This window comes from Lampris incognitus, chromosome 18, assembly GCF_029633865.1.
Source record: "Lampris incognitus isolate fLamInc1 chromosome 18, fLamInc1.hap2, whole genome shotgun sequence".
In the NCBI taxonomy this organism is placed as follows: domain Eukaryota; kingdom Metazoa; phylum Chordata; class Actinopteri; order Lampriformes; family Lampridae; genus Lampris; species Lampris incognitus.
The window spans coordinates 32,171,846-32,184,793 of NC_079228.1; the positions used below are offsets into that span (position 1 = coordinate 32,171,846).

The following is a 12,948-nucleotide window of genomic DNA, read 5'->3' on the forward strand; positions in this document are numbered from 1 at the left end:
AGGCATGTGGCAGTCTGCAGCCCTCCCTGGATCAGCAGAGGGGGTAAAGCAGCGACCGGGGCAGAGTGGGGTAGAGTGGAAGAGTGGGGTAATTGGCCAAGTACAATTGGGAGGAAAAAGGAGAAAAAAAAATTTTCAAAAGAGAAAAAAGCAGCACAAAACCACATCTAGTCATTCGCGGCATTTTCTTGGTAAACAGAACTGCTTTCAGTGCACATGACACTTTGGAGGAAATAATTCAAGATTGGTTTTTACTCGCCCTTGTTGAGTGATGAGTATTACAGATTGATGAGTATTATGAAGCTTTTCGCTGGCTCATGCAAAGGAACATGAACCACCAAATCCGAGCGTATAGGTCGTACAATATAGGTCATGGTAACCTCAGCAAATTTACTCGATTACAAAATTATCACTAGTCACAACAGTGATGAAGTGGGTGGTATAGTAATTTTGGCAGGGAATCAATCATTTTGCCCTTCTGTGAACCCGCCTGGCTAATAGCACATGTGTTAAGTGGGAGACAAGCTTTGGAATCCGTCAGTTAATGTGGCAAAGAGACAAGGAGGTTCAATTCCCAACCTGCTCACAAAGATAGATCAACAAGAGCTTAGTCTGTTGTGAACTGTAAAATATCTGTCTGTACGCTGGAAACCTGGGAAGGTTTCCGTGGTGGAGTTATAAGGCGGCTGGATGGTGAGACTACAGCTTGTGCCTGGCGTAGCTGGCTGGTCAGGAGTCAGAGATGGCACCGATCACAGCAACAGCCTCAATTTCCACAAGACCGCCCTAGAGAGAACAAAAAAGATTAAACAAGGAGATTTAGAAGACAGAAAGATAAATAAGAGTGAATTAGTATCGTTAATTTACCCCATGTTGGCGGTAAAATGATTTGACATGGTAAACATGAGGATGGCCCAACAAATATCTAAAACACGTGTTCAGATTGGGTTTACTGACACTTAAATATCTAACTTAGATGGAAATCTACAAGCGGGTGAACGGTAACCTGCTTGCATGGTTTTAAACCTTTACATATGATGAATGCATACGGTGTGTAGAGTCATGTCTTATTGGATGCTTACTCTTGGGAGAGCAGCAACTTGGTAGGCGGCTCTGGCAGGGAAGTTACTGGTGAAAACTAGAAGGAAATCAAAACAAATAATTCATATAAAGTCATACTCAGAGGCCCTCGGTGGAAATCAACTATTTCACTAAGCTGCCAATAGTTAAAGGTACAGTCTGTAATGCCATGCACCGACATGCCTAGGTGGAGTACTGCAACAACACGCGTGCCCGACTGACAACAAGAAACATGGCCGATCTTACCATCGGGTTGATATTGTGAATTTGTTTGCGAAACGGAGACAGCTAAAAGCATCAAAAGATACTGAAATCGATGCAGTGGGTATCTGGGTGGCGTGGCGATCTATTCCGTTGCCTACCAACACGGGGATCGCCGGTTCGAATCCCTGTGTTACCGACGGCTTGGTCGGGTGTCCCTACAGACACAATTGGCTGTGTCTGCAGGTGGGAAGCCAGATGTGGGGAAATGTCCTGGTCACTGCACTAGCGCCTTCTCTGGTCGGCCGGGGTGCCTGTTCAGGGGGGAGGGGGGAACTGAGAGAATAGTGAGATCCTCCCAAGTGCTACGTCCCCCTGATGAAACTCCTCACTGTCAGGTGAAAAGAAGCGGCTGGCGACTCCACATGTATCGGAGGAGGCGTGTGGTAGTATGCAGCCCTCCCCGGATCGGCAGAGGGGATGGAGCAGCGATTGGGACAGTTCAGAAGAGTGGGGTAATTGGCTGGATATAATTGGGGAGAAAAAGGGGGAAAATTACAACAACAAAAAAGAAATCGATGCAGCATTGGCTAGTTTTCGCATTCACAAGTAATAAAGCAAAAGACGGTTACGAAGTCTGAGCAAAACAGGAGCAAAACTGGAATGCACAGCTGCTGTGTGCAACTGCGGATTGTACCTTTAATTGCAGCAATGAGACAAATAAGACTGAATTTTACACCGTCTTATACTATATCAGTTATAGTTAGAAAGGCAAGATTGAGATGGTTTGGACATGTGTGGAGGAGAGATGCTGGGTATATTGGGAGAAGGATGCTGAATATGGAGCTGCCAGGGAAGAGGAGAAGAGGAAGGCCAAAGAGGAGGATTATGGATGTGGTGAGGGAGGACATGCAGGTGGCTGGTGGGACAGAGGAAGATGCAGAAGACAGGAAGAGATGGGAACGGATGATGCGCTGTGGCGACCCCTAACGGGAGCAGCCAAAAGTAGTAGTAGTAGTAGATACTATATCAGTTATATTCAGTCATGATCACCTTATGTTGATTTCATATGCTCTGTCTATGTATATTTTTCCAACAGGCTAAACATTTCGGATAACATCTCAGAATTACTGAGTTAGAAGTAACGCATTATAAGGCAGTGATACGTGCTATCACAAGTATTATTACAACAGTACAACAAGTACCATGTATAGCATATGCTATTTATAGTAAATACAAATTATAATGGGCCCTGTGATGGCCTGGTGGTCTGTCCAGGGTGTCTCCCCGCCTGCCGCCCAATGACTAGTGGGATAGGCTCCAGCATCCCCGCAACCCTGAGAGCAGGATAATGGATGGATGGATGGATGATGTCATACATAGCTTAGCCAGTTCCCGTTAGCTCACACTGAGGGCTTGTTTTTTTTTTTGGCGTTGTTTGTTTGTCTGTCATCGACTTCACAGGGGAAAAACATCTTCAGCAAATGACGGGAAAGGTTGGCAGTGGTCCCTCGCTCACCTGAGTATATTCTGAAGGTAACTGGGTCAAGGTCACGAAAAAAAAATGGTAAAAATTGTTTTTTGGAACTAGCTTCAATTTACTTCAAATTCACACCAAAATGTTTAACTTCAAAGATATATTCCGATGTCTGAATTGCCGTAGTGAGAAATGCATTGTGTTGTAGAGGTCAAAGTTCAGGGGTCAAGGGGCAGGGTTTGTTGTCCTTATCACCATTTGTTGGCCCTTTTTATACATTTCGTCAAATGCCTCTCATGCCGGGCTCCTTGTTTCTTGGTACCCGTATATCAACAATGAGGATGTTACTCAAACACGTCAAGTTTGTTGTATTGTCGCTATGACCATTTTTTCCAACCCTGAAAGGGGGAGTACCGCTCATCGGAAAAAGTCCTGAATGTTTACAGCGTGCGATTTACAGACCACATGTCTGTGACCACCGACCATGAACAACTTTCTCCAAAGCCTAGCAACTGGAAACTGATATAGCTCTAATTTGTGTCACTGGATATATATTATGCGTCCGGTCATTAACAGAACAGAGGACTTACTTTTTGGAATGAAACAATTAAAGAGGCCTAGCGCCAAAATGAACTCAATTTTCTTGTCGTGATACCAGCCCTGAAACTGAAACCTTGAAACTCGGCCCAGACAACATTTCCCTCTGCTAAACACTGGTACACAACAGGGAGCTGGGCAGAGGATCAACATCTTACTTCTGACTGCAGAAAAAAACCCAAAAACCAGTTGTTGACGGCTATTAAGTGAACTTAACACATGGGAGTAACATTTATTTTGGAAATTTCTCTTTGAAAGATTTACAAATCTATCAACTCTTGGGAGAGGGGGCACTGAAAATAGAAAGGGTCCGAAGCACAAATGGTGAGGATGCATCTTTTCCCTTTTTGGAATGAGAAAAAGCAAAAAAAAAAGTAATTTCCACCATCAACACTGATATTTTGCTTGACAACATTTTAGAGGTGAAAAAGAGCCTCGTTTTGTTGATGACGTTACCCTCAAAACTGGCTGATAGACTAGACAAGTTTAACAGCTACAGTCAAAACTTACAAGCATTGGCCGGTGACTGGTATTAGTTTCACATCTCACGTGACTTTAAACCATACGACGTAACATATATCTCCTCTTGTCCCCTTTATGCCAGGGTCATGGAAAGTTCCCCGCCTGCAGTGGGGCAGTTTGTGGAGGGAAACAGGTGATGGCTCGTCCCTGTAGCCGTGCCACGCGTGCAGGTTAGCGGGTTTGGCCTGGGAAGATTGGGTTACACGTGTGCATGTGCATGGTGGTTTCCACTTACAACTCAATGGGTACCGTGGCTTCCATTACACCTGCACACCGTGACCAAAGCCTTGCCCTTCAGGTTCCAGTGAAAGAGAAAATCAAAGGGGATGACTAGCGGCCCTGCCAACAGTTATTTACTGAGATGTTCTCGGTAGCGATATGAGTCGGTGTTCAACACAGAACATGTAAATTGGACCCTAGACTACTCTAGATGGTGTAAATGTTTTGGAGTAGTTGTCCTATGGAATTACAATACCCATTTAAAGCCAACCTTGTAATGTTTTTATACCCGTCTTGTTGGATGCATCCTTCATCAATTGTTCATACCTACAAATTTGTTCTTACATGCCTATGGGGTTTTTTAGCCCTGAGGTCTGTCTCAGAGGTCAGTGTAGAACCTGGGTAACCCCTGTAGACATCAATTGGCAAACACTGATGTCTTTGCAAGCCTAGATGATTGCTCGTTGCAAGAGGTAGACAATAGATGTTAGGCGTAAGGAATTGTAAATAACCATCAGGCTTTGCTTTTACCTGTCAGACAATATTTAGGGATAAAAAATTCCATGGGTGTGTAAGAACAAATTTGTACTGACGAATGATTGATGAATGAGGCCCAAGGTTCGCCACTGTGTTTTGTTATCTGGGCAAAGTGCGCCATCATTTGGACACTTTTGGAATATTAGTTTCTTATTTTTTTCCGGAGTGAAAAGTCCTTCAGAGAATCCAACATTATTTCTATCAGGTCTATCAGGAAACCCTACTACTAAGTACAGAACCATAATTTCCAAACATCTCACAATTTCTATTCCCAGCAAAGCATTAGCATGGCAGTTCAATGGACTCGTCCCATTTTAAACCCATTGTTGATGGCCTGGCAGCCTGTCCAGGGTGTCTCCCCGCCTGCTACGCAGTGACTGCTGGGATAGGCTCCAGCATCCCCACGACCCTGAGAGCAGGATAAGCTGCTTGGATAATGGATGGATGTTAGATTTAATGTGACCCTCACTATAGGAAATGAACAATGTCCGCTTACATGTCTTGTAGACGTCATTGACGCTGTTGAAGTCATTGATGTCTGCCAACAGCACGGTGGTCTTCACCACTGAAATGGACATGCGTACAATCAGGAATCAGGAACACTTTGTCATTTCACCTCATGCACTTGCGTACATGAGATGAAACGAAAGGCTATTTCCCCCAGCCCACAGCAGTACAACACAAAGACAAAAACACATCCAAAAACTACAAGAACACACATATCCAAACTAACACATATATCAAAACTAAACCAAAAAAAAAAAATCACTGTCCAAGGGAACGAACGCCAGCCAGGATGAACGTCAGAACCACCAGTATGCATAAGCTAGCAGTTAGCTTAGCCGCCCCGCTAATGTTCTGTTAAAAGTGTTTTGTTGGAGACACGTGAAGAACAGCTGAAGTAATGCCTGTTGGTGAGCTCTTACCATTGCCATAGTCAGAGCCAGCAGCTTTCAGGATCTCCCCCATGTTGATGAGCGCCTGAGGGGGAGGGATCATTATACACCCCATTAGTCGACAGCATAATCAGAACTTATACATGCGTAACAACTGTGTTTGAGGATTCAGGTTCCTCAATTTAATGGCCCGGAAATAAAAGATGGAATTTGAGTTTGAACATTTTCAACATTTCTCTGGTTTAGTATACAGCTCAGTGAGCTTCTATCGTCTCTCTGACGTACTTCACAACAAACATTCGATTCATCAATCAGTCTGCTAAGTAGTACAAAACACAATATTGTGTGTGTTAAGGATATTGGAAGAGGTAATTTAGGCAGGGATTTTAAAATGTTTGGAAAACTAAGTCTGACTTAAGGCTGATAAATTATAAGTCAACTATAAAATGAGTTTACTTATGCAAAACTAGCACATTCTTCTTCTAGCATGACTGTACCCTTGTCCTATAAAAAACCGATCAGAAACAGGTCTACTTTTTTCAACCTCTAACCTATACTTACAAAATAACTATCATTTAGGTTCATTTAGTGCTTTAGTAATCATTGTTTCCATTCATTGTGCATGGTTGATAAATGATCAGTTTCACTGTGGTATACAAATGCTGCTCCTTATTTGTATTGGGGGTCATTAATTGCAATTGCATTAATTTCACATAACGATCCCAAAAAGCTAAAGCGAAGAATGGGGACTGGACTGCCACTCGAGGAGGAAATGCTTGATGCTACATTTCACCTACTATGGACCTGGTTCAGAATTGAATGGCAGTTAACAGAATGACCAGTGTTGAGTTTCACCTGTTTAGCTTGGGCCTGCACTCCTCCAGGTACGAGCTGACCAGAGGCAACGTCCAGCCCCAGCTGGCCAGAGATATACATGGTCCTATCCACCACCACCGCCTGACTGGGGAAGAGAAAGAGGACACACACACACACACACACACACACACAATAAGGTAATCAAATAAGGTAATCAAAAGTGCTGCACAGTGGCAGCACCTCGGCAAGCCCTGCTTTTTCTGAAGCATGGTGACTCGTGTCTGTGATTTTAATCTGTGTAACGCAGCGGTTAAATGTTAATCCTCATGACCATGCCACTGGTTTCGTAGCCTACCGGGTATTCCATCTAATTTTTGAGTTTTCATTCCTGACATATCAGGTGAATGTCTATGCCTGGCAGGGAAAAAACCCATTAGCAAGGGAGTGTGGGGGTTTGGAGATGAGAAATATTGGTGCATGAGGATTCCCACTTCGGGAATAACGGTGAGGGGGGGGGTGAGATCACAGCTACTAGGAGGATGCATGAAGAAAATAGCCTTTTATTGTTCCTTAAACTGTTAGTTGGATGTGATGAAACGACAGCCTTTATTTGCCGTCTGGCGTTATCGCACAGATAGGGTCCTGGAATTTGGACAACGCTGAGCTATTTTACTATCTGTCCTGCCCTTGGCATTCCTGCAATCCCACCTACTAGCAGCTAATTGGCCGGAGAGGTAACGCCCGTCACTCGTGAAGACTTTGTGGCAGCCGGTGTCCGCGCATGCGCACATATCAATTAACGCCCTGCACGAATTTAACACAAGTCAGTTTTGGGACTCTATGCTTTTCTCTCAGCAGTTTCGATTCTGCTTGATAAGTAGCCTTTTGTCGAGCACTTGGCTGAATAAAATAAAATAAAAGTTCGTGAAAGCGAAAAAGATCCGCGTCTCTCACACATTTAACAAACGGCCACTAGATTAAAAACGTACCTGTAGATCCCCCGTCTGACGGGGGCTTCGGGTGTGTAGGGGATTTGTCTTGGGATTGCTGCCATATTGCGTCTGTACGTCAGCTGTCCGTCAGCCAACCTTAGTCACTATACAGTTTGGAGGACTCGGCAGTTTTACAGGGGCGCACACACATTTGGGGTTAATTTTTATACTGCGACCCGCCCCCGATGAGACGTTTGGCTTGCGGCTCATTCAGATCCATTGGTTCAGAAGGCCGACTACGACAGATCACCAGCGACGCAGCTGAACATTGTCCAGGCTGTGTATCGTCTCCCACGTGTCGCCTAGAACAGTGGTTCTCAACCTTTTTGGGGTCCTGGACCCCCTGCGTATTTTGGATCCCTCCACCCGATCTTGGGGGAGGGGGGTTGCAATTTGATAGAAACAGTTGAAACTGCATTTTAAATTGCATTATAGCATTTATTCACTCTTTGGGGCAAAAATAAGAGCTTTCAGTTGTAACTTAGATATAGTTAACAAAACAGAATTCTTATGCAGTAACTTTCAGATATATGTAACAAAACAGAATATGTATTCAGTAACTTTCAGATATATGTAACAAAACAGAATATGTATTCAGTAACTTTCAGATATATGTAACAACAGCATTTTTATGCAGTAACTTTTAACAATGCAAACGGGAGCGAGATCTCTTATTAAAATACAATAAATTACACTTGTGAAACAGATGTAATTAGAGAAAAAAAGTCCTGTTACCCTTTCTAGTTTAGGTAGATAAAGGTCTCAGTCACATTTGAGTAAAATAATCCTATTTCTATAAATGTCGTAGGATCTTTTTTTAAAGATATTTTATTTTCACGGACCCCTTGCAATTACACCACGGACCACTAGGGATCGGCGGTGTAATTGCAAGGTCCCATCGCTATGGTCCCTCATAGCGGCGTGTTTGCGCGTTTAAAACCACGTTATCGCTCCCGACAATTTCCCAAAGTTCTGAATGAGGCAACCCCTGATTTCCGCTTCATGAGCTAGCGAGATAATCCATCACAGTGTACATTCAAGTCAACTTTTTTTGTTGTTTTAGTTTTGTCAAAGTCATATCCTCGTTGCGCGATAACGCGGCTGAAAGCGCGGACTGATCTGAGGAGTTTTTCGGGGCTTTCGACGATCACGTGATTTAGACAAAAAGAACGTTACCTGTATGGTCCAATGGCAGCCGGAGCTGAAGCCGTGTTTATGAGTTTCCTGACGGGGGAAGACATGTTTCTCTCTCTAACGCTGTTCACGACTCCGAAAGAGGACGACTTCGTAGTAAGCAGGCTGCGGCCACCTCCTCCACAATGAGACCAAAGCCCACGGAGACCGGACCGCACTGCCATCGACTGCAATGAGACGAGCAGAATAACGCAGTACCACGCTTTGAGCGCCGGGGGGCAGTGTTGGACAACCGCTGAAACTGTGGATGGAGCCGAATGCCGCAGGCGTTGAAATCATGCAACAATTAAGTACGAATAAAACGTAAATAAAAATAAAAAAAATTAACTATTTTTTAAATCTTGAATTGACAACGCAAATAGCTACCGAGATGATTTTTTACAAAAGGTCTCATTAAGCCCTGTTTTAAAACTAACCAGATGCTTGACCAAGATTTAGAGACGTGCAAGGGCTGGTGTGGGTGCAGGCCTTTGTTCCAACCAAGCAGTCACACACCTGGTTCTATTACTCAACCAACAGTCTTTGACAAGGACATTGATTTGTAGACTCAGGAGTGTAACTGCTTGGTTGGACCAAAGACCTGCACTCACACCAGCCCTTTCTGGATCATGTTGCCCATCCCTGAGAGTATATACTTAGAAATAAATAAATAAACAAACAAAAAAATTAAATAGCAAACAAAATAAGTCTTGTAACAAGTGCTGTCAAAACAGGACCAGTGGAAAATAAAGGTCACACAACAAAAGTTGAAACGATGAGATAAAAATGCCTAAGAGATGGATACATGCATCATCTACCATAGTCATAAAAGACCATAGCCTATTCTATTGATGCATACATGCATCTATTGGGCCTCTATGCAATAGTTCTGTACAAATTCCTAGACTGTATCATGTAGTTAAATCTAAACACAAATATTGACAAGGACATTCTGACAGTTGAGTTGTGCACACTCAGTAGAATATTTGATGTCAGCACTCCTATAGGGACCTACATGTCAAACATGTATCTATAAATATTCGATCTTTAAAGTTGCAATCCTTAAGATTTATATGCAAAGAAATGCCATTTTGACACTTATGTTGATCTGAGTAACTGAACTGTTTGCACAAGACAACATTGCATAAAAAGGTATAACTGTTTTTTTAAATTCTCTTTATTATTTATCAGAGTATACGGTAATTTGTCCAGTCTTTACACCACTTGTAGCATGCGAACTAAGCACCATGAAGGAAGTACGTTCTGGAAGTAGCAGGTTATTACATATAGCTTTCATTTCAATGTGATATGTGTGAAAAGGTGGAAAGACTCATAATTAAAGCTGAAATCTGCCACTTTTCTCTCTAAATAAAACGCTATTTCATCCATCTGGACCGTGGAGACAGGTTACATAATATTTACCGCTACCCTTACCACGGCATCTGTTGAAACGTTTCGGTCGGATGCACCAACTGGTGAAGCAGTAAACATGAGCGTGTTGGAAACAACCCCAGCAGTAAAAAATACTGAAACAACCATATTACCAATAACCAATATTACTGTAGAACAATTTTACAATATATGTTGATGAAGTTTGTAATACATCAGACTGCCTATCTTAGCTTTGGTCCATGGGTCCCATTTTTACAAGAATGGGAACTATTTACTGGTGAGCTGACGGTACACGAGCCACAAAAGCTGCTACACCTTGTTTGCAGTCCCAGAGAATCACATGCAACAGGTCTTTTTCTCTCCTCTCCCTACATCCACCCATACTGGAATACTGCTCTACTGTATTGTCTGTCCAGCAGAATCGCCACATCGTCATCACGTTTGAAACAGTTGAAATACAGATTGCGTCTATGATGTTCACAACGTACCTAGACAATTTCAGGTTAGTTTTGTTAAGCTAGCAACTGGTCTTTAAAGAACAGACCCGATCTGTCAAAGGTGGTTGTCTGGAGATGAATCTTGATAGCATGCAGCAATAGAGGAGTGAAACGTGTCACCCATACTGACGTGGATTTGACTTTCAATGTCCTGAGCACTGTGATGAAAAACACTTTTACTTATTTACAGTTGAAACTGTTGTTCAATCACAAGATGCATACATTGGCAGTGCATGCTTACAGAGTGCTGCCAAATAAGAGAAACATTGCATAAAAGCATGTTAGTTGCATGTTACAAGCATGATAAAGGCGTGTTGACTCAAATTAACTTCATTGTGAGCCTGCCTGGTTCCATGTAGTTGCCCGTGCCCCCGTTATTTTTCGTGGCACTTCGAGGCACGTACGCAATTGTGGCTGTGCGCTTTAATTTCCCTTTGCTCTTACTCCAGACGAACATGAAAATGAAACATATGGTCACAGAGCTGAAAAATGAAAGGAACCCAATAGTTACTGCGATTAAGAGAGTTTTTACATCAAATGACAACTGTTGAGTCCCGTTTTGGGCTGGAGAGCCGGATGGGAAGGGAAACCAACTTTCCAGATGAAAAGGTTTTCGGGAAGATGATGGAAACCCATGGACATGGAGGCTGACGGGGACACTATCATTTCCTGCTGCGTTTGATGCCACACAAAGATAAGTACCGCTGTCCTGAACCTGTGCATAGCGAACCTCCAGTGAGTTGTTCGCAAGAACTCGTATCCTGCCAATGGTTGATATATCTACATACTTTGGGTTTAGCCAGCTGATTGAGGGCGCTGGGTCACCATCTGCATTGCAGTAAAACAATACAGTTTGACCTTCGTCTACCCTTATCTCCTGAGGTTTGCGGTTCAAAATTCGAGCCTGGCGACAGGTGAACAAGCCTGGGAGCTCAGCATTGGAAAAGTCTAGAAAATTCCAGCCTTGCAGTTGGACTGAGGTAGTACAGATAGGTGGACGTCCATCAAAGTCAAGATACAGGCGCCTGCGCACCACCCACAGCAAACGACAGTCACATGCTAGCGGGTTGTTATCGAGCCTCAGGACTTCCAGGTTGCTCACTGAGTGAAAAGCTCCTTCCTCGAGTGTGGTCAGAAGGTTTCCTGAGGCATTGAGCAAACTGAAGTGTGTCAAACCATGAAATGCTCCAGGCTCAACATGCAAGAGTCTTCCCATGACCAGATGAAACTCTCTGAGCCTCAACAGGTCCCCGAGGTGGTTCCCTTGGATGTGGGTGATGGGATTAAAGGATAGATCAAGGTATATAAGATATACAAGGTGATGCAATGCGGCATAGGGTACAGCACTGAGGTTGCAGTTGCTAATGGTTAGCGATGTGAGATTTAGTCCAAAGAGGCTGTTTCCTGCCAGAGCCTCAAGCCAAGAAGAATAGGAAATGACAAGCTTCTTGAGGCGCCCCAGACGACGGAACGAGTAGTTTGGCAGCATGGTGAGGCCAAGGTGGTGAAAACGAAGGCTTATCAGCCCACTAAGTTGTGTGAGCGCCTCGGTTGGCACAGCAGTCAGATTGCAACTGTCTAGATGCAAATCGTGAAGACTTGTTAGGCCTGAGAATGCATGGTGGGAAATAAATACGAGGTCATTTTCTCCTGCCTCCATACACTGAAGAGACTGCAAGTCTCTGAATGTAAAATCCAGAAAAACCAGGATCTCGTTTTCACTTATGTCCAGCAGCTGCAGTTTTGGCAAGCCTGCAAATGCCCCCACTGGAATGAACTTCAGGCGGTTGCGGGCGAGACGCAGGGTCAGCAAGCTTTGCAAGCCGAGAAAGGCTTCCACTTCGATCATGACCAGTATGTTGTCACTTAAATCTAAGTCCCACAGATGTGTTAGAGTCTTGAATTGCTGTTGCACCACCGTCTTGATGTTGTTATGAGTTAAGTTCAGGAGTTGAGAGTCTTCTGGGAAGCCGTTGGGCACCGTGGTAAGTTGGCATTCAGAGCAGTTCACCTCCAGCACCTCCCTGTTACACTGGCAGGGCTCCGGACAAGGCCAGAGTCTTTCAACAGCCCCTGTCACCCCTACTGCCCAAAGGTAGATCGCACCCCAGCTCAACCGCCGCTTGACAGCAGTCCCTTCCAACATCTGGTGGCTTGCCTGCGTGTTAGAGAAAGGAAAAATAAATAACATGTCCACCATTTTAACTTTTGAGAGTCACACTTTGTGGGAAAAGGGGTCAGAGTATGATACTGTCGCATTTTTAGGAAAAAAAATCTTTCGTAATGAGTATTTTTCATCTTCTGCAACACAGAAGCAAGGACAAGCAACCAGGCAATGTTAAGGTTTGGATACTAGAGTATACTAGTATCACATTATACTTGTATACACACTTTTGAAATTAAAATATTATCGGTCCTGCTGGGTAAATTAAGAACTTTATGTTATTTAGGTATAACACCACAAGGTAAAGAAGGTATTGTCAGTGTTAATCTATCATACATGTATGGTGACCGCACTCACCAATTGGACAGATGGCTGTAGCTTCTCA

General features: G+C 43.7%; 2 protein-coding genes across 3 annotated transcripts; both read right to left on the minus strand.

Moving 5' to 3' along the window:
- Positions 1–237: 237 nt before the first annotated feature.
- On the minus strand, positions 238–8,709 carry rida (reactive intermediate imine deaminase A homolog). 2 transcript variants are annotated; one of them, XM_056298662.1, is made up of 6 exons: positions 8,514–8,709; positions 6,385–6,490; positions 5,560–5,614; positions 5,130–5,198; positions 1,083–1,138; positions 238–786 (listed from the first exon to the last, which is right to left on the minus strand). In XM_056298662.1, the coding sequence occupies exons 1-6, from the start codon at positions 8,693–8,695 to the stop codon at positions 730–732; spliced, it is 525 nt and encodes a 174-aa protein (XP_056154637.1). In that variant the 5' UTR covers positions 8,696–8,709; the 3' UTR covers positions 238–729. The 2 variants fall into 2 exon arrangements, with proteins under 2 accessions (XP_056154637.1, XP_056154638.1); XM_056298663.1 differs by lacking the exon at positions 8,514–8,709 and adding an exon at positions 7,335–7,452.
- Positions 8,710–10,718: 2,009 nt separating this feature from the next.
- Positions 10,719–12,545, minus strand: LOC130129071 (leucine-rich repeat and immunoglobulin-like domain-containing nogo receptor-interacting protein 1). The gene has a single exon (XM_056298866.1). It carries the CDS (start codon positions 12,543–12,545, stop codon positions 10,719–10,721), a length of 1,827 nt encoding a protein of 608 aa, XP_056154841.1.
- Between the last annotated feature and the right edge of the window lie 403 nt (positions 12,546–12,948).